The sequence below is a fragment of the Sebastes fasciatus genome, chromosome 23 (assembly GCF_043250625.1).
Source record: "Sebastes fasciatus isolate fSebFas1 chromosome 23, fSebFas1.pri, whole genome shotgun sequence".
Lineage (NCBI taxonomy): Eukaryota > Metazoa > Chordata > Actinopteri > Perciformes > Sebastidae > Sebastes > Sebastes fasciatus.
In genome coordinates, this window is record NC_133817.1 from 22,308,369 (window position 1) to 22,329,611 (window position 21,243).

Genomic DNA, 21,243 nt, shown 5'->3' on the forward strand with positions numbered 1-21,243 from the left:
AAAATAAGCTCTGTGGCAAACACACGTTTATGATATTTACACATTGTGTTCAGTAAGATAATCTCCACAAATGAACACCACTTACGATTTTGAAGTGTGAACGCAATCACCAGAAGTAAAAAGCTAACGTGAGGCTATAGACGAACTACACCACGGTCACATGAGATACATGAGTATACACAACGAGGCTGTAAAGGAGGACGAGTCGGTCGGCGTGATGACATTTAGTAGTCTCATTTAGACACTTGTTAGCAACCGACACAAAAGAGCTTCAAAATTCTCCAGTGGGGTATTTATTGATGTATTTTATATCGTAGAACAAAATGTTAAAATCTCTTCAGCATGTGTTAACCACAGACCTTATTTCAGACGTTTAATTTCACCTATTGTAGTTGTCTTTGTCTTCACAACCTTAAAGGGACTCTATGTAATGTCAGAAATTGCTTGTTAACAGCGACATCTGTGGCCGTAAACTCAACGAAAGTCAGCGTCCTTTTGCTCGCACTTGTGCTCGCTCTACATAGACATGAACGAGCATCACTCAAAACAGTGAGGCGACACACGTCAGCTAAAACCACAATATCACTCTATATTTCAGCTGCTTGGCAGTAATGTTAGCTGACCAGACCAAGGTTTCTCCATGAATCAATGCTGATCCTAGTGTCGGCTTTTCCTGCCTCAGCCTCCCGACGGCAGCCGGAGGGAACAGGAGAGACACCAGAGTTTTGGTCGGAGACAGACGGGCTTCACTAGATACAACCAAGAGGTTTTGGTGCTTCCATGTAGTTTGTGTTGGAGTCTGAGTCTGAACAGCGTAGCGACACGCGAGCACGCATGGGACACCGACCTGCAATGATTTATACGTGTAAGAAGTTACAAACAGTCCCTTTAAGTTTAATTTTCACTTTTCAAACGTAGTTATTTCAAGCCAAAACACAATGCTTTTCCCTAAACTTAACTAAGAAGTTTTGTTGCCTAAACTTAAAGAAGAAATTTAGTTTGTGTTCAAAACGTAATGTTCATTCAGTTTGACAACATGTCAGAACAGGTTTTGCTTTATAGCGAGCGATAACGCACATCTAATGAGCTGATAAGTCATTTTCATTTGGTGGAAGACATTTGCTTCGTTAAAATCTCTTCAGCTTATGTCAATCACGGACCTTATTTCAGACATCTAACCAGACAAGGGAACAGGAAGTGATAAAATGCTAACTACTTTCTGGTAAAAAAAAATAAACAATTTAACAAATAAAATAAATCATATAATAGATATAAATTACATAACAACTGATAAACATAACAATGAATAACTTCAAAAAACAGGAATACTATCTTCTGATTAGTTACTTATCAACAGTCAAATGTGTGTTATGGTGAGATATCTTTGTCTCCAGTAAACCCAGTCAGTCTCCACTGTAAAACCAGTAGAGACCACTGGTCTGTTCTGTCCCCAGTAAACCCAGTCAGTCTCCACTGTAAAACCAGTAGAGACCACTGGTCTGTTCTGTCCCCAGTAAACCCAGTCAGTCTCCAGTGTAAAACCAGTAGAGACCACTGGTCTGTTCTGTCCCCAGTTAACCCAGTCAGTCTCCAGTGTAAAACCAGTAGAGACCACTGGTCTGTTCTGTCCCCCAGTAAACCCAGTCTGGTCTGTTCTGGGTCCTGCAGGTCTGTTTGTCTTCAGAGGCCAAACAGAGTTCAGCCAGTCCGCATGTACCCAGCATGCACCTCTGCGGTGTCCTATCGCCGTAGTGACGTTTCTCACGCCACGGTGACAAATATCACACAACCACACACACACACACACACACACACACACACACAGCTGGCAGCAGAGCAGAACAGCAGTCAGACTCATGTTCAGGTCTCTGTGAGGTCAGCTGTTCAACCTCCTCTACCTCCATGTGGTCTCTGGTCTGACTATCTGTCTCTCTACCCGTCTGTCTGTCTCTCTACCCGTCTCTCTACCTGTCTGTCTGTCTGTCTGTCTGCAGAGTTCAGTGTTCCGACAGTGTTCATACGTGAGGTGACACTGCCGCTAGATGAGATTACATATCGTATCGTCACAGATATCTGAGCCGGTCGTCCCCTCAGACACCCTCAGCGACTAACATCCATCTCTCTCTAACCAGAGTTCATGAAGAAATCTGAGGATCGAAACGTCGATACTCTGAAGCATCAACATGTTCATGACTTCAGATCAACGCTAAACGCCAAACGTCAATCACACGTCTCTGGCTGATGAATCCAGATGTCCACCCTCTGGACTCCAGGTCTGTACTACGTGATAGAAGACACTCTGAGACAGACCTCATGAAGGGTCAGGGGTAGGACAGCACGATATGAGGACAATATGCGATAACGTTATAATATCACAATGTGATAAATGAACAGATATTAAAGGTCCCATATCGTGCTCATTTTCAGGTTCATACTTGTATTTTGTGTTTCTACTAGAACATGTTTACATGCTGTAATGTTAAAAAAAAAATATTTTCCTTCTACTGTCTGCCTGAATATACCTGTATTTATCCTCTGTCTGAAACGCTCCGTTTTAGCTCATTTCAACGGAATTGCGTTGCTAAACAACACTTTGGGTCCGTGTTTACTTCCTGTCAGCTGATGTTATTTACATACACTGCAACAGGAAATAAACTGGGACACATTTAGAATGTTTATGTTTAAAACTGTGTAATGGTCTAAATATTGTATATTTGTGACATCACAAATAGACAGAAATCCTGACAGCTTGTTTCAAACACACAATTTCTGAAAACTAGTTGTGTGTATTTCTACGTATATTGAGCATTTCGCTACTTTCACAGTATTTATATAGAACTAAAACCTGCTTTATAATATAAAAGATATGAAAATCTTACTTTTTACAATATGAGACCTTTAAAGTGTACTCAGCTCTGCCTTGAAAGGAAATTATTTCCAACATTCTTTTATTGAAAAATGTGAACATTGAACTGAACACAAAAAATGGCAATCAAAAAATAATTTATAGTAAAATATTGTAATTATTTTAACTATTGAAAAATAGTTAAATTTCAAAGTGTAGTTTTCGACTGATACTTGCTTTCAACTAACTCAAAAAAGTGCAACATCGCAGTCTGAATAATTAATCGAGAAGTTATCAAAATATGGCCTACTACAATTTTCAAATTGCAGAAGGCACAATATTTGTTAAAGGTGAAATGTGTATCAATTTGAAATAAAATGTATTTCTACTAGAACATGTTTACATGCTGTAATGTTAAAAACAACTTTATTTTCCTCATACTGTCTGCCTCAATATACCTATATTTACCCTCCGTCTGAAACGCTCTGTTTTAGCGCATTTCGACGGAATGGCAACAGAATTGTGTTGCTAGGCAACAGCTTGGGTCCATGTTTACTTCCTGTCAGCTGATGACATTCGCATACACTGCAACAGGAATAAACTGGGACACATTTAGAATATTTAGAATATTTAGACAATTTCACAGTTTTAAATGTAAACATTCTAAATGTGTACCACTTTATTCCTGGTTGCAGTGTATGTGAATGACATCAGCTGACAGGAAGTAAACAAGGACCTGTTTCCTAGCAACGCAATTCCGTTGCCATTCCGTTGAAATGCACTAAAACGGAGCGTTTCTGATAGAGTATTAATACAGGTATATTCAACCAGACAGTATGAGGAAAATAATGTGTTGTTTGAACATTAAAGCATGTAAACATGTTCTAGTAGAAACCCAAAATACAAACATGAACCTGAAGATGAGCATATGTCCCCTTTAAAGGGACTGTTTGTCACTGTTTGTGTGGCTACGCTGTTCAGACAAGACTCCAACACAAACTTCACGGAAGCACCAAAACCGCAAAGCTCTATCTAGTGAATCCCGTCTGTTAAACAGTGTTGGCCGCGGTCGGAGGACGCAGGGGAGACCGTAGCTTTGGTCTCCAGGGCCGGAGTATGCTGTACTCTGCTCCTCTGCTCCTCTGCCTGCCTTCACTCAGCTCGCTCCACTTCACGTTCATGCGCGCACACTCCACACTGCAGAAGAGTTAGTAACTCTGAGAATATCTAGTGAATAAATAAATGCTGCTTAGAAGAAAGAAACGTTTCTCGCTGCGGTCCCCGTCACTTCACAAGACACGGGAAACCTCTGTTGGTCTGGAGGAGCCGTTATCGTCTCTGATCGGGTGCCGGTGTTTCCCTCCGGCCGTGGTCGGGAGGCTGAGGCAGGAAAAGCCAACACTAGGATCAGCATTGATTCATGGAGAGACCTTCGTCTGGTCAGCTAACATTACTGCCAAGCAGCTGAAATATAGAGTGATATTGTGCTTTTAGCTGACCTTTTTAGATTGAAGTCATTATATCACTCCAATAAAGTAAAATATGTAGTTAAATACTCGACGTAATACTTTATTCTCAAATTACAACTTTTTCACATAATATTCTTTTTTTCTTTTTTCTAAAGTTATTTAAGCGCAATAAAACATGCTCATGAGAAAATTATATTATTTCACACCCGTAGATCTATTTCGACCTCACTCTGACCGTCACCACGGTCTTCACCTTGAATGAAGCCATTCTTCTTCCTATCTGCGAGACCATAATATCAACAAAGTCATGTGACTGACCTTAAGAGGCTGGCCGTAGGTTATAAAGCAACCGGAAAACCATGCCTCTTCCTCTTTGCCTTTCTCGCCTCATCGGAGACCGGTAAGTATGTCGGGAAGCCAATAATCCGTCACTTTAGTGTGCAGGTGCCTTGTGTCCCTGAGGATTTCTGTGGTTTTTCCCGTGAGTTCTGTATGTAACTCTCTGTTTGTTGCAGGTAAGATAAATGATATCACCTGCGGCTGATTACCCCATAGCCTGTTTGGCGTTTTTGCGTAAGTTGGCGTTTGGGTGAGTAGCTTTGCTTATTCTCCTCTTGGAAGCAGTTGCAGAGTTACTGCTTCCAGCTGTTTCGCAAATTAAGTTTTCTGTTTCACACTTCGTACACGTGCGTACACGAGTGGTGTTCTTTATTTAAATAGTGGCGTGCCGATAATCAGCTCATTGAGTGTTATAGCTCACCCGGTAGAGCGGGCGCTCTTACCGCGGTAGGCCGGGGTTCGAATCCCCCTTTGGCATATTTTATTTAGCCAAGGATTTTGCCTTGCATTCCCCTTGTGTTTTAAAGGGCGTTTTCATTTTTCCCTTAAACCTCTGTGCGCAGTAGGTGGGTTTGGTTATTTGTTCCCCCTTGTACGTCCGCGTACAGGAAAGGGGTGATTTTTAGTTCTTATGAGCAGTATTTTTGTTTATACCTTTGAGCCAGTGAGCATATATCCCCATTGACTACTGTTCGCAGCAGGAGGGGTTAATTGGTACTATTATGGCTCCCCAGACTTGTCGGTTCTGTGGGGCAGCCATGGACATTCGCGACGGTCACCGTGAGTGTCCGTCTTGTTTGGGCATGGCGCATTTAATGGATGACGTTGATTGCCCATGTCCAGCAGCCATTGATCTGCCTCTGGAGGAAAGGGCCCGAAGGGCTAGGCTTGAGGGGCATTCCCAACACACTGCGGCAGCTGCTACCCCTAGTAGGGAACGAGAGCGTCGCACGGAAAACCGCTCCCGCAAGCGTAAACAGGGGCAGTCCCAGGGGCAGGGAAAAAAACGTGCCACAGAGACTAACTCTCCGCCACTGCAGAGTCCAGCCCCACCTGTAGATGGGGCAGGGGGGCAGGAGGATACTCAGTGTCAAATCCTGGCCGCCATTCGTGGTCTGGCAGACAGGGTGAGTAGAATGGAAGCTCAGAGAGCAGCTCCACTGACTGCGGCTTGTTCGGAGGGGATCTCCCCTAGGGACTTGCCGGCATATGAAGAACATCAGACAGATCACCCTGATGCTATATCACTTTATGCTCAGGGTTCTCTCTTGGAGGACGAGGGTCACCCAGAGATTGCAGAGATTGAAGAGTCACATTGCCTTAGCCTATCTCACACAGGTGAGTCTGCGTCCGTAGACGATGGTACTGGCGATTCTGTTCCCAGTGATGTGTTTTCAAAGGTTTTGAGTGCGGCTAAGATTATGGGCCTTTCAATTCCAATTGAAGCCCCTAGCTCATCGGAGGGAGTCTGGGCTGGCATCTCGCAGTCTCGCCCCTCAGTGACTATTCCTGCAGCCGAGGATTATTGTCAGATGTTAAGGAGGTCATGGAATAATCCTGGTAGCGCCCCTCAGTTTAATTCGGGGTGCAGGAGGCTAGCCAAGGCACAGTACCCCCATGAGTCTGGTTTGGGCGATATGCCGCCTGTAGAGAGGGAAATGGCAGCTTTAACCCCTCTAGGCCCAGATAGGGTGACCACTAATCCACACTGTCCTCGTAAGGAGTGCAAGAAGACAGACCACTTGGTTTGTAGGTCCTATAATGCAGCCGCACGCGCGGCGCGTGCAGGAAATGCACTCGCTCTCTTGTTAGCAGCGCTCAGAAGGACCGCTAGTGCGGGTGATCAGGACACCAGAAACCTGATAGATGCGGCCCTGTCCACACACTCTCAGCTTACTCGTGACATCGGTTCCGCTATGTCGTCAGCCATGATGGCCCGCAGACAGATCTGGCTAGCTCAGACAACCCTCCCCGAGAACATCAGGAAGGAGCTTACCAACATGCCGGTGGTACCAGGTAGAGTCTTTCACTCTGACTCCCAGAGTGTCTTGGAGAAAGCTGAACAGTCTCTGCGTACTCGAGAGAGCGTGCAGCGCACATTCAGTCGGCCTGCAGCGACGAGGCAGAGACCAACGGGCCAGCAGCACCAATTCCAGGCTGCCTGGGGTCATCCAGAGCCCTGGATGCGTGGCAGGCGCCAGGGCTCAGGTGCACAAGGTTCGGGTGATGCTGCAGGAAGACTGCGACTGCAGCATCAAGGGTTTCAGCCCCGGCCTACAGCAAGAGGGGCTCCTCAAAGGAGACGCCCCCCCAAGGGTCCAGGGACCCAGGGGGCCTCTGCATAGGAGTGGTGGGGCAGCCGCCAAGGTTCACTCCCAGCTACGCCTGGACAGCTGGGAGAAGGAAGTCTCAGACCCCTGGGTAGTGGCTACTGTTGCAAGGGGTTACAGAATTCAATTTCGGCGGCGGCCCCCACCTTTTTCCAGGGTCCAGATGACGTTGGTCAAGGACCCAGTCCAGGCAAAAGTTCTGTCCGAGGAGATTGCAATCCTCCTTCAGAAGAAAGTAATTGCGAAGGTAAGGCCCAGCGAACAGCAAGCTGGCTTTTATTCAACATATTTCCTTGTTCCCAAAAAGGATGGTGGGATACGTCCCATCCTGGACCTCCGGCGCCTAAATACTTACATAAAGGTTCTGCCGTTCAGAATGCTGCACACACGGCACATTCTAGAGTCGATAGAGCAAGGGGAATGGTTCACCACTATCGATCTAAAAGACGCGTACTTCCACGTCCCCATTTGTCGGGCACATTGGCAGTTTCTACGGTTCGCATTTCAAGGGCAAGCTTACGAGTTCAAGGTCCTTCCGTTTGGTCTCTCCCTTTCTCCGAGAGTTTTCACCCGAGTGGTAGCAGCCGCTCTGTCACCACTCCAGAGGGCAGGCTTAAAGATCCTGCCATACCTGGACGACTGGCTGGTCTGCGCTTCATCTCGCGAACAGGTCATGCAGCATACCGAGAGGGTCTTAGCTCATGTCCAATCCCTTGGTTTCAGGGTGAACTTAAAGAAAAGCAACCTCGAACCGAGGCAGGAAACAGTATTCTTGGGACTTTGCCTGAACTCACTTATGATGAAGGCGTCTCTTACCCCTCAGAGGGTTGCGAGAATCCTAACGGTCTTGCGTATCTTCCGACTGGGCAAACGCCTACAGTTGGTTCACTTTCAGAGACTGCTGGGGTTGATATCAGCAGCAGTGTTGGTGATTCCGCTGGGCCTGCTCAGGGCTCGGCCCCTACAGCGGTGGCTGAATGCGTTCAACCTCCATCCACGGAGGGACAGGCATGTGAAGCTCAGAGTGACTCAGTCATGTCAGAGAGCTCTGAGCCCATGGAGGGACCACAAGTTGCTCACACAAGGTGTACCCTTGGGCAATCTGCCTTCAAGGAGGACTTTGGTGTCCACAGATGCCTCCATGACAGGCTGGGGGAGCAGTCTGGGAGGGCAGAATGGCGAGAGGTGTTTGGAAACCTCCATGGGACACCAAACACATCAATGTGCTCGAGCTGAGGGCTGTGCATCTGGCTCTCAGGGCCTTTCTCCCATTCATACGCGGCAGGCATGTCCTGGTGAAGTCGGACAGCTCTGCCGCAGTTTACCATGTCAATCATCAAGGAGGCACGAAGTCTCTGCGTTGCCTCAAGGTTGCACAGAGGCTTCTGCCTTGGGCTTTTCCACGTCTGGCCTCGCTAAAGGCTGTCTATGTACCAGGGGTGCTGAATCGGGCTGCAGACCTCCTCTCCAGATCGGGGCCTCTCCCGGGGGAATGGAGACTACACCCAGAGGTGGTGGCGAGTTTGTCGACTCAATTTGGCATGGCTCAGGTAGATCTGTTCGCATCCAAGGAGACAGCCCATTGCCAGCTGTGGTTTTCCCTGAGGCCTCCAGGCGGTCCTCTGGGCCTGGATGCTCTGTCTCACGAGTGGCCGAAGGGGTTACTGTACGCTTTTCCCCCACTACCATTGATTCCTCATGTGTTGGACAGAATCAACCGGGGGCACTACAAGGTTCTGTTGGTAGCCCCACGGTGGCCGGGGAGACATTGGTTTCCGGCCCTCCTTCGCCTGGTTCACGGCCGACCTTGGCCCTTGCCACTCAGGGCGGACCTTCTGTCCCAGGCGGGAGGAAAAATTTGGTATCCCAAGCCAGCTGTTATGCAGCTGTGGGCTTGGCCCCTTCTCAGTCCGTCTCTCATGACCTGAGTGACGCTGTTCGGGAGACCATAGATAATGCTAGAGCACCCTCCACACGCTACAATTACAAGCAAAGGTGGAAGTTGTTCTCATCGTGGTGCCACCATAAAGGGGCAGATCCCGTCACCTGCCCGGTGGCTTTGGTACTTGGTGGCTTTGGTACTTGAAAACACCCCATAGTGTCCCAGTTTCTGAAAGGTGCTAACCGTCTGCGCCCCCAGGCAGTAGTTTACGGGCTCCATCATCGGACCTACCTTTGGTGTTGAGGTCCTTGGCTACAGCCCCATACGAACCACTGGAACAGTCAGATTTTAAGTTTCTGTCACACAAGACTGCATTCCTTTTGGCCATTTGCTCTGCCAAGAGGGTGAGCGAGCTACACGCACTGTCTGTGAGCAGCGAGTGCTTGAGGTGGAGAGCAGAATATGCAGGGGTGTCCCTGTGGCCGAACCCGTTCTTCCTCCCTAAAGTGGTAAGCCCTCAGACAGTGAATCAGGCTATTGAAATGGAAACATTCCAACCTGATCCATCTTGCCAAGAGGGAGCGGCTCTTCATACATTGTGTCCAGTAAGGGCACTGAAGGCCTATGTTGATCGTACTCGGACGCTGAGGCAGGCACACACTCAGCTGTTCGTTTGTTATGGGGGCAAGAAGTTTGGTCACCCCCTGTCTAAGCAGCGTCTGTCCCACTGGTTGGTGGAGACAATTTCTCAGGCTTACTCTAACCAAGATTTCCCAGTCCCAGAAGGTCTGGTGGCCCACTCCACACGCAGTGTGGCCACTTCATGGGCAGCTCTAAAGGGAGTTGCTGTTGGGGACATTTGTGCAGCAGCATCATGGAGTACTCCATGCACGTTTGCAAGGTTTTATAGAGTCAATGTGACGTCTACGGCAATTGGCTCCACAGTTCTTATGTCGGCCGCCGAGCATGTTGGTGAATCTTCCGTTCCTCGCGACAATGTTGATATTAGTCATCCAAGGTGAAGACCGTGGTGACGGTCAGAGTGAGGTCGAAATAGATCGTAAGTTATGTCCATAACTATGGATCTATGAGACCGAAGGATGACCGTCACCATCTCTTGTTGCTCAGAACGGGCTGAGGCGTTCCAGGCAGGAGGAAGAGGCATGGTTTTCCGGTTGCTTTATAACCTACGGCCAGCCTCTTAAGGTCAGTCACATGACTTTGTTGATATTATGGTCTCGCAGATAGGAAGAAGAATGGCTTCATTCAAGGTGAAGACCGTGGTGACGGTCATCCTTCGGTCTCATAGATCCATAGTTATGGACATAACTTACGATATTAACTGCCACTCTGCGCACCGATTCAACAACGGAGAGTTGTACAGGAAGCTGAGAGCAAACAGAGAAGCCGACGCGCCCGGGCGAGCGAGAGAGAGAGAGAGAGAGAGAGTCTGCTTGTCGGGCGAAACGACCTGACGTTTGACAATTCCGGGGCGGAAACCAAGAGAGGCACCGGCCCTCATATGATTGGTCGATTTCAATGCGAACACACCCACACGGACTGCTGTATGGCGTCTGATCTCATCGACTGTTGGTCACTTGATTTAGACCCGATTTTCATGAACTATGGTTTGTTATATAAGGCATTATATACGTAGTAGGGCTGTACCGAGTACCATTTTTTGAGCTTCGAAGCTTTGGTGAGAAATATTCGAAGGTATTGGAAGTTTCGCGGCGCGGTGCTGCAGGCTGACATGTTCTTCTGTCTGTCGATCAGCACTGCAATGGTAGCATTCGGGTCAGCCCTATTATATATATCATATTAATATATTATTATATATTGTAAGTGGTGTTGGAAATTGAGATAAATTATAAATTACAACAAGCTGTCGTGAAGCTTTTCTGCTCCGGATTCACGCTGAGATTCCCAGAATTCCTGCAGGTGTTGAGGAAGTAAAGTGATGTCATCACCTCTTAAAGTATGTGTGTGTGTGTGTGTGTGTGTGTGTGTGTGTGTGCGTCTGGCGTGCGTGCGTGCGTGTGTGTGTATGTGACTCACAGCTCCTCCAGGAAGTGCAGGTTGGTCAGAGCGCCGCTGGACAACACGGTGAGATTATTCATACTGAGATCACTGCAGACACAAAGAGAGAGACAAGAAGAAGTATTCAGATCCTTTACTGCAGTAAAAGTACTAATACCACGCTGTGGAAATACTCCAGTACAAGTAAAAGTCCTGCATTCAAAACCTTACTTGAGTAGTATGTAAATATTATGAGCAAAAGGACGTTCAAACACCGCCAACACTCCAGGATTTATATTCAGTCGATAAAATGACAAAAAAATGAATGGAGTCTGGTTGTAGTGGAGTTTGTTCACATATTTTTAGACCATAAAGAAACATCCTGATGAAAACAGTCAATTAGTAACATCAACACCGAATTAATGACTCATTAAAGAGACACAGAGAGTCCGTTATATTCAACACACACAGTTCACATATAAAAAAATGTAGTTTGACAAAGCTTCCACTCATAAACACAGGTAGCGCACACACACACACACACACACACACACACACACACAAACACACAAACACACACACACTCCTTCAAAGAGGCGGTGAGAGTCAACACACACCTGAGTGAGAAACAAGACGGAGTGGAAGTTACTGGAAAGAGACGGAAAACAAGAAGAGAAAAGAATGAATGAAACCAGAGTTTCTCCAGCAGAGCTGGAAGAAGTACTCATAGAATTTACTTAGGTTAAAGGTCCCATATTGTAGAAAGTGCGATTTTCATGTCTTTTATATTATAAAGCAGGTTTAAGTGCGATATAAATACTGTGAAAGTATACGGTATATGCTATACGTAAATCGCTCAATATACGGAGAAATACACACAGCCCGTATTCAGAAATTGTGCGTTTGAAACAAGCCGTTAGGATTTCTGTCCATTTGTGATGTCACAGATATACAATATTTACACCATTACACGGTTTTAAACATAAACATACTAAATGTGTCCCAGTTTATTTCCTGTTGCAGTGTATGTGAATGACATCAGCTGACAGGAAGTAAACATGAACCCAAACTGTTGCCTAGCAACGCAATTCTGTTGCATTCCATTGCAATGTACTAAAACGGTGCGTTTCAGACAGAGGATGAATACAGGTATATTCAGGCCGACAGTATGAGGAAAATAGTTTTTTAGTTTTGTTTTTTTAACATTACAGCATGTAATCATGTTTTAGTAGAAACACAAAATTCAATTATGAACCTGAAAATGAGCACGATATGGGACCTTTAAGTTAAAGTAGCAATACCACAGTGTAGAAATACTCCGTTACAAGTCAAAATCCATCAAAACATCAAAATATACTTAAGGTAACAAAAGTAAAAGTACTCATAATGCATATTATTGGATTATAATTATTGAGCTCGCCAGTGATCCCAACTGACATTACCGTCTTCAAGAGGCTGTAGCGGCTCAGACCTCAAACCTGTCAACACCAACCATGAACCATGTCATACTAGCTTGTCACCAAGGAGGTTAAATAACGCTGCAAACTTACGCTAAATTTTGGCGAGGAAAAACTGTCATGTCCATTTTCAAAGGGGTCCCTTGACCTCTGACCTCCAGATCAGTGAATGTAAATGGGTTCTATGGGTACCCACAAATCTCCCCTTTACAGACATGCCCACTTTATGATAATCACATGCAGTTTGGGGCAAGTCATAGTCAAGTCAGCACACTGACACACTGACAGCTGTTGTTGCCTTTCTCAAAAATAATCTCGACTCAAAAGGTGATTTCAGTGAGAACAAGGTGACATCAATGTTTGTGATTGGCCAAGAGCGACGGAGACATGACGTCCTTCCTTCCTTCCTTCCTTCCTCCCTCTCTCCTTATCTGACCTCCTTTGTGTTGTCTGATCTCTATCTACAGGTAACGTCTCTCTCAGACAGGACGTGAAGACAGACGGCCTCTGTCCAACACACACACACACACACACACACACACACACACACACACACACACACACACACACTCTGAGAGTGTGTCTGCAGGTTGAATACACCGGTTGTTAAGCAGCTTTCTCAACACTCCATAAAGCCTGTTAATGTGTGTGTGTGTGTGTGTGTGTGTGTGTGTGTGTGTGTGTGTGTGTGTGTGTTACAACAGGTAGTCTACACACACACACACACACACACACACACACACACACACACACACACACAGACACACACACACACACACACACACACACACACACACACACACATTAACAGAAGCAGGTTTGTTTAACTCTGAGCAGACTAACAGAGTTACGGCTGGTTGGCTTTTACTGCTTTAACACACATTCATTACCTCACTAAATATATATATATCTATATATTTATATATTTATATACATGTGAAGTGAGTGTGTGTTCACACAGTAAGTTGTTCATTACTCTGTAATGTTCTCTACATGTGGTCGCATATCTTAAAGTTACTAAAATAAGGTTTTATGAAACACTGATGCCTCTATATGACCTACTGTATTTGGTGTTTCTGCGAGAACATGTTTACATGCTGTAATGTTAAAAAAAACAACTTTATTTTCCTCATACTGTCTGCCTGAATATACCGGTATTTACCCTCTGCCTGAAACGCTCTGTTTTAGCGCATTTTGAGGGAATTGCAACAGAATTGTGTTGCTAGGCAACAGCTTGGGTCCATGTTTACTTCCTGTCAGCTGATGACATTCACATACACTGCAACAGGAAGAAACTGGGACACATTTAGAATGTTTATGTTTAAATCTGTGTAAAGGGTCTAAATATTGTAAATTTGTGACATCACAAATGGACAGAAATCCAGACAGCATGTTTCAAATGCAGAGTTTCTGAATACGGGCTGTGTGTATTTCTCTGTGGATTGAGCGTTTCGATACTTTCACAGTATTTTTATAGGACTTAAGCCTGCTTTATAATAAAAAACATGAAATCTCCCTTTTTTATAATATGGGACCTTTAATAAAACATCTTTGTTTGGTACATATCCACACAAAAATCACACCATAATCATTTTTTTCAAACACACCATTTCTGAATACGAGCTGTGTGTATTTCTCCATTGATTGAGTGTTTTGATACTTTCACAGTATTTATATAGCATTTAAACCTACTTTATGATATTAAAGAAATGAAAATCTCACTTTTTACAATATGGGACCTTTAAAGACAAACTGCTGCTTTAAAAACAGTAAATTACTTTCTTTTTGCAGTTAAAGCAGAGGAAGAGAGATAAAGATGGCTGACAACGACAACAACAGTGTTTTGATCCTGAGATATGAGACATCACGGACATCATGATGATGATGATGAACGTGGTTGTGCTTTAACAACCAGCACTGATTACCCTGCTGGATAAAACCTATGATGTCACATGACCTCAGCTCAGATTATTCTGTCCTCTGACAACAGAGCTTTTATTTTGAAATGTCTGGATGTATCAGCCACTCGTCAGCGTTTCTATTCAATATATTTCTGTATTTCACCACTTGTTCAGTGAGTTGTGTCACATATTTTGTAGAAAATATTCCTGTTTGGAACACAGTGAACATATGAAGTAGTTTAATACGTTTCTATGGACATTTCGGCATCTTTTCAATTGAAACAGAGTCAATGTTGAATGATGAAGTAGTACCTGTTTAGAGAATAAAGTCAAAACATTCAGAGAAAGAAGTTGTCACTTTAAGAAATAATATGAGAAAAAGTTGTAATATTTTGAGAATAAAGTCAAAGATTTACTAGAAAAAAACACTTTATATTTTCAAATTAAAGTTATATTGTTGTGCGAATAAAGTAAAAAAATATATGGGGGATAAAGTTGTAATATTTCAAGATTAAAGTCGTTAATATAACGAGATAAGGTTGTATTGTTTCACAAATAAAGCAAGTAAAAAAAGTCCTAATATATATATTTTTTGGTAATTTGTATTTATTCATTTAGCAGGTACAATGAAATACAATAAATATTAAGGATCTTTTTTACATTTTGTTTCCCCCGCCCGTCGTAATATCTTGCAAAAAAGTTAAATATTTTACATGAAAAAAGTTATAATATTTGAGTTAAAAGTTGTAATATTTTAGTTAAAAATTGTAATATTTTGAAAATAGTTATCTTTTTTTTAAATATAAAAATTGTAACTAAAATATTACAACTGTTACAAAAAAAGTTCTAATATTTTAAGAATTAAGTAAAAACTTTACAAAAACAAATGAGAATATTTCAATATTTAAAGGGACTGTTTGTAACTTTCAGAATTGCTTGTTCACAGCGACACCTGTGGCCGTTAAGTCAACGAAAGTCAGCTCGCACTTGCTCGCTCTACATAGACATGAACGAGCATTGCTCAACACAGTGAGGCGACACACGTCAGCTAAAAGCACAATATCACTCTATATTTCAGCTGCTTGGCAGTAATGTTAGCTGACCAGACGAAGGTCTCTCCATGAATCAATGCTGATCCTAGTGTTGGATTTTCCTGCCTCAGCCTCCCGACCGCGGCCGGAGGGAACAGGGGAGACACCGGAGTTTTGGTCTGAGACGATAAAGTTTTTCGCTGCGGAGCCCCGTCACTTCACAGGACACGGGAAACCTCTGTTGGTCTGGAGGAGCTGCAGCATTTATTTCTGTACAAACGTCCACTAGATATTCTCAGAGCTACACATGAACGTAAGAGTGGAGCGCGAAAACACGCGTGGTGTGTGGGTGAAGGCAAGCAGGCAGAGGAGCAGAGACTCCAGCCCTGGAGACCAAAGCTACGGTCTCCCCTGTGTCTTCTGGCCGCGGTCGGGGGGCTGGAGCAGGAAGTGTTGACACTGTTTAACAGACGGGCTTCATTAGATATAACTTTGTGGTTTTGATGCTTCCGTGTAGTTTGTGTTGGAGTCTGAGTCTGAACAGCTTATGCGAGCGCGCATGGGAAACCGACCTGGTAGATTTATCCGTGTAAAAAGTTACAAACAGTCCCTTTAAGAGTAAAGTTGCAAAATTTCACAAGTAAATAAAAAAAAGTGGTAATATTTTCAAGATTGGAGTCGTAATATTTTGAGAATAAAATTGAAATATTTTGGGAATGAAGTAAATTAAAGTTGTTATTTCACTCCAGTAAATTGAAATTAAAAAAATATATTTTAAAATAATTTTAAAAATTCTTAATACTTTATTCTCAAATGACAACTTTTTTTCTCACAACTTTTTGCTAAAATTATTTAAACTTTTATCTCAACATCTCTGATGTTTTTTAGCTGTAAAACTGTATCGTACTGTCCATTATATCCATTATAACAAAAGCTAAATACATCCGCTGTTTCTGAACAATCTTTCAAGCAGATGAAGAATTTGAAACAAAAAATACAGATTTTTAGATGAGTATAACTCTAAGTTGAAATAACGTGACAACTCTTTAATTTTACGAGACTTTTACTTTGATTTGAAATAATTCACCGTTTTTTTATTGGACTTTTTCCAGTTTAAGTCCCAGAATCAAAGTGGTCCAGAGTCAGTCCCAGTTTGAGTCCCAGAACTTTGTTATTGTAGTTCAGGTTTTTATTGTGGAATGAAGAGAAGAAGAAGAGGAGGAGATGTATGAAGAAGAAGAGGATGAAAGAGAAGACGAATACATTAACTATGTTTGTGTGTTTTATCCCTCTAAGCTCTCTCTCTCTCTCTGTGTGTGTGTGTGTGTGTGTGTGTGTGTGTGTGTGTGTGTGTGTGTGTGTGTGTGTGTGTGTGTGTGTTGCGTTGTCTCCTCGGGCTCTAACTGATGGATATCAGTCGATTATTCAAATGTCGGCGGGCCGCAGAAAGACAAACTGTGCAGCGACGGAGAGAAAAGAGAAAAGAGAGTTGTGTAGTGTGACAGCGAGGCCTCTCTCTGGTTTTGTCCTCTTTCTCTCTTTCTTTCTTTCTGCCTTTCTTTCAGTCTTTCTGGGAGGGGTGGGGGGGTCGGCGGGGCCCCCCGGGGCGACTGAACGCGGGGGGTTTATTCCCTGATCTGAGATCTGTCAGACTGGAGCTGCCTCCTCCCAAAGAAACAGATACCAAACAACAGATCTGATTCATATACTGCAAACAAACAGGCTGAAACTGTAGAGAAGGTTTCATTATATCACAGTATCACTGCTCCTCTAAAGGGTTAAAACACGTGAAACTGTAGAGAAGGTTTCATTATATCACATCACTGCTCCTCTAAAGGGTTAAAACATGAAACTGTGGAGGAGATATTGAACTTAAAGGTGTCCTGAGGATGTTTCTTGTTCCTGTTTGAGGTTAACTAACATGTTGAATGGATTTCCATCATTATTAAAAGCTGTTTTTTGGCTGGACCGCAGAGGGCCGGCCCTACAAACGCAAAAGTCTGTCACTGAGTGAGTGACTGACTGACTGACTGAGTGATGAAGTTACAGGATTGGTCGGCCGACTGTTGGAGTTTCCTTATTGGTCATTGCTCTTTCTAAATGAAAAGCTGGAGAACAGTTCTGTGTTTAGGTTTTCTGGGGAGCGTGTCAGCGGTTTAATGTATCATTACATAGTGCTGTTGTTGTACATGTGCTATTGTTTCTGTTCGTTTAAGTTACATTATGTTGTGCTTCGTATTTTGTTACCGTGCATTCACACCAAGCGTGAAGCAAATTTTCGCCTCTCTTTCCTCCAGAAATAACCACTGTTGCTGCTTTGTACATGTTGTGGAAGTCCCAGATATGTCAGAAAACCAAACGCCGTCGTGTCTGGGTTCATAACGTCACCCAGCGACGAGCTGTATTCACATACTGTATCTGTATCTAGCAAGCTGCACATCTCTACTGCGGTACGAACCCAAAATAAACAGACTGTGCTGTGATTTAATTGCAATAAATGGATCAAAATGATGCTGAAATAACAACATTATGATGCTGATTAGTAAAAAGTCTGAATTCATGCTTTGTCAGGTCTGTCCGCAACACAACAAGCAAACAACTTTTAAAATGCTTGTATTCTGAATGGAGTTCGGATCGATCAGTGCCAGGCTATGCTAACATTGTAGCTGCTCCATTAACACTCCATCTAGGAATAAATATGGCAGCAACAACGTCAATGATGACATAAACGTTCACTTAGTGTGTATATATTGTTACACACCACTTATATGATGAATGCTTTTGATACACATGCTTTAATAAAAAACTGAAATACTTTTAACCTTGCATACTGTATGTCATGCTAATACCTTTTCACCTTGTATAAAATGTATAATATACTGACTAGTAAATGTTACCATTTACTATTACTGAATGTCATTTGCTTCATTATAAGTTGTCTTTCAATCAAACACTAGGATATAAGTGGAAAAACTGTTCACAAAACATTATAGACATGACCACTGACTAGCGGTGTAACAATTTAGCCACAAATTCACATCCTGACCATATACGGTCCAGACAGATACCCGGTTTTGACCAAGTCTTGTTCATAGAGGTTTGAAACCTGCCATGTTTACTCATCTTCTCTGCATATATTAGTGCATTATTGTCACCTCTTGATCAGTGGAAACCATTGGTAGGATTGTGTATCACTTTTACTTCAGTAAAAGTAGTAATACCTCAGTGTAGAAATACTCTGTAAAAGTCCTGCATTCAAAGTGTTACTTCAAGGTTCAGTGTGAAGGATTTTCCTAATCCTAAATCTGCTGCTATTTAATATCAATAAACGGATCAAAATTATGCTGAAATAACTACATAAAGATGTTGATGTGTAAAAAGTCTGAATTCATGCTTTGTCAGGTCTGTTACCAAGACGACAAGCAAACAAGTTTTAAAATGCTTGTTTTCTGAACGGAGTTTGGATGGATCAGATATTTTATTTTATTAATTTATTATTTAAACAATCTCCATTTTGGTCTGGTCCTTGTACAAATAGGAGGAACTATTGTCGAGCTGAAGGTGAATTTGAGTCTATTTGCATCTTTTGTATATAATCGTGTCGCTTCGTGTTTGGTGTGAACGCACCATTAGAAAATAAATATGAGAACGACTAAAATTAAGTGATTTTCTTGAAAAAAAATCTGTTGTAATCACACGATTAAAAAACGGTCTAAAAAGATTATTAGTAACTCTTTATCTGTGTCAAAATTTAAGTTGTATTATTTTGTGAATAAAGGTAAAAAAAATGTATGAGAAAAAAAGTTGTAATATTTCAAGTTTAGAGTGAAAAAGTTGTAATATTTTAATTAAAAAAATTGCAGGAATAAGTCATAATATAAAAAAAATAATGTCAATATTTTATAGATTAAAGTCATAATATTTTACAAATACAGTTTGAAATTTAAAGAAAAAAAATCGTAATATTTTGATTTAAAAGTTTAAATTCTTTGAAAATAAAGTCATAATATTACAAAAAAAAGTTGTATTTTGAAAGTAAAGAGTTTAGGAGAAAAAAGTCTGAATATTATACAGTATATTGGATTTAAGCATATTCTGTGAATAAAGTGAAACATTTAAAATAATTATTTTGAGATTAAAGTTACTATATTAACCAAATAAAGTATCAAATTTACAAGAAGAAAATATATTTAATAAAAAAAAAAAAAATTTGAAAGTCAAGTCATAATATTACAAGAAAAAGACGTATTTTGAGATTAAAAAATTGACGAGATTTAAGTCAAGTAAAGTCAATTTAGGTAAAATTTAAAGGGACTATTTGTAACTTTGTACGCGCATAAATGTAGCGGGTCATCACACATGCGCGCTCACATATGCGCGTTCGCGTGTAGCCGCTGTACCCTCCTCCTCTGCCTGCTCGCCTTCACTCAGACAGCTCAGCTCGCTCCACCTCTAGACGTGAACGCGCGTTCACTCCACACTGCAGAAGAGTTAGTTTAGCTCTGAGAATATCTAGTGAATGTACAGGGGACGTTTGTGCAGAAATAAATGCTGCAGCTCCTCCAGACCAACAGAGGTTTTCCGTGTCTTGTGAAGTGACGGAGCTCTACAGAGATTTACGTTGTCTTCTCGTTACCGACCGGGTGCCGGTGTCTCCTCTGCTCTCTCCGGCTGCGGGCGGAGAGAGCAGAGGAGACACGCTGCAGAGCCCCGCTGCCTCAGCCTGCACTTAGGCAGGAAAAGCCAACACTAGGATCAGATCTAAATCCTGTTCATGGAGAGACCTTCGTCTGGTCAGCTAACATTACTGCCAAGCAGCTGAAATATAGATTGATATTGTGGTTTTAGCTGACGTGTGTCGCCTCACTGTTTTGAGTGATGCTCGTTCAGGTATATTTAGAGCGAGCAAGCGCAAGCCCGACGCTGACTTTCGTTGATTTCACGGCCACAGGTGTCGCTGTTAAGAAGCATTTCTGAAGGTTACAAATAGTCCCTTTAAGAGGGGAAAAAAAACAAAATTTTATTTACACTTAAGTCACTATAATATTCAAATAAAATATAAAATATAAAGAATCAAAGAATTAAAAATAAAAAAATTGTTAAATAAAGTCGACAATAGTGTAACACTATTCTCAATTTTTTTTTCTAAAAATTGTCTGTTTTTCTTGAAGTCTCTGTTGTAAACGAGTGAGAAACTCGTCTGGAGGCATTTGAGGAGACAGACCGGCGATGTGACGGCGAGGTCAGCTGAGCTCAGGTCGTCCAACATGGCTGCCAAAAGGGGCGGAGCTCCGGCAATCCTTCATATGTACATGAGTTCATTCATCCTGCTGCAGCTAAAAGCATTCCTGGTCTGCTGCTGTCAGTCACACACAGAATAGAGACTTACACACCATTCAGACTTCACACTGCACTGCTTAGGCATGCAGCGAGAGTACACACACACACACTCACACACACACACACACACTCACACACACACACACTCACACTCACACACTCACAAAGGCGTTGACAGATGGCAGTATTCAGACTGACGCTGGTCAAACAGACAGACGGACAGAAGGAGATTGTAACCTGACGTCCGTCTGTGTATCTCAGATCAGTTACTGTTTAAAGTAAAGTTCTCACGACGCAACAGAAAGATATATATTAGACAAATATTCAAGATATTAAGCCACCTTACACAGAAAACTACACATGTCCTGAGCTGATTGTAGTATAAGTAGATTTAAGACGGTGTAAAAATACTCCACTACAAGTAAAAGTCCTCTTACTCGAACAAAAATACAGAAGTATCAGCATCAAAATGTACTCAAGGTTTCCACAGCATGTCAAGGCTTATCATCAGCGGTGTTTTATTGACCCACTACATGTGATGTACATTATGATACGTGGTGGTACTTTATTTGAGTATTTCTTTTTTGTTTCTTTCTACTTCTACTCCTCTACATCTCAGAGGTAAATATT

The 21,243-nt window shown here is 42.7% G+C and overlaps 1 protein-coding gene and 1 long non-coding RNA gene across 2 annotated transcripts in view; one reads left to right on the forward strand and one right to left on the reverse strand.

The window, feature by feature from the left end:
• LOC141762293 (uncharacterized) overlaps positions 1 to 3,764 on the forward strand; it is a 7,518-nt gene extending 3,754 nt beyond the window's left edge. The window contains exon 3 of the long non-coding RNA XR_012592780.1: positions 2,133 to 3,764. This is a non-coding gene — a long non-coding RNA (uncharacterized LOC141762293). The remainder of the gene's footprint in view (positions 1 to 2,132) is intronic.
• The window catches only part of LOC141762290 (leucine-rich repeat-containing G-protein coupled receptor 5-like), a 57,762-nt gene that overhangs the window by 29,771 nt on the left and 6,748 nt on the right, over positions 1 to 21,243 (reverse strand). The window contains exon 2 of the mRNA XM_074626345.1: positions 10,924 to 10,995. Coding sequence (XP_074482446.1) covers positions 10,924 to 10,995 — 72 coding nt within the window. The remainder of the gene's footprint in view (positions 1 to 10,923; positions 10,996 to 21,243) is intronic.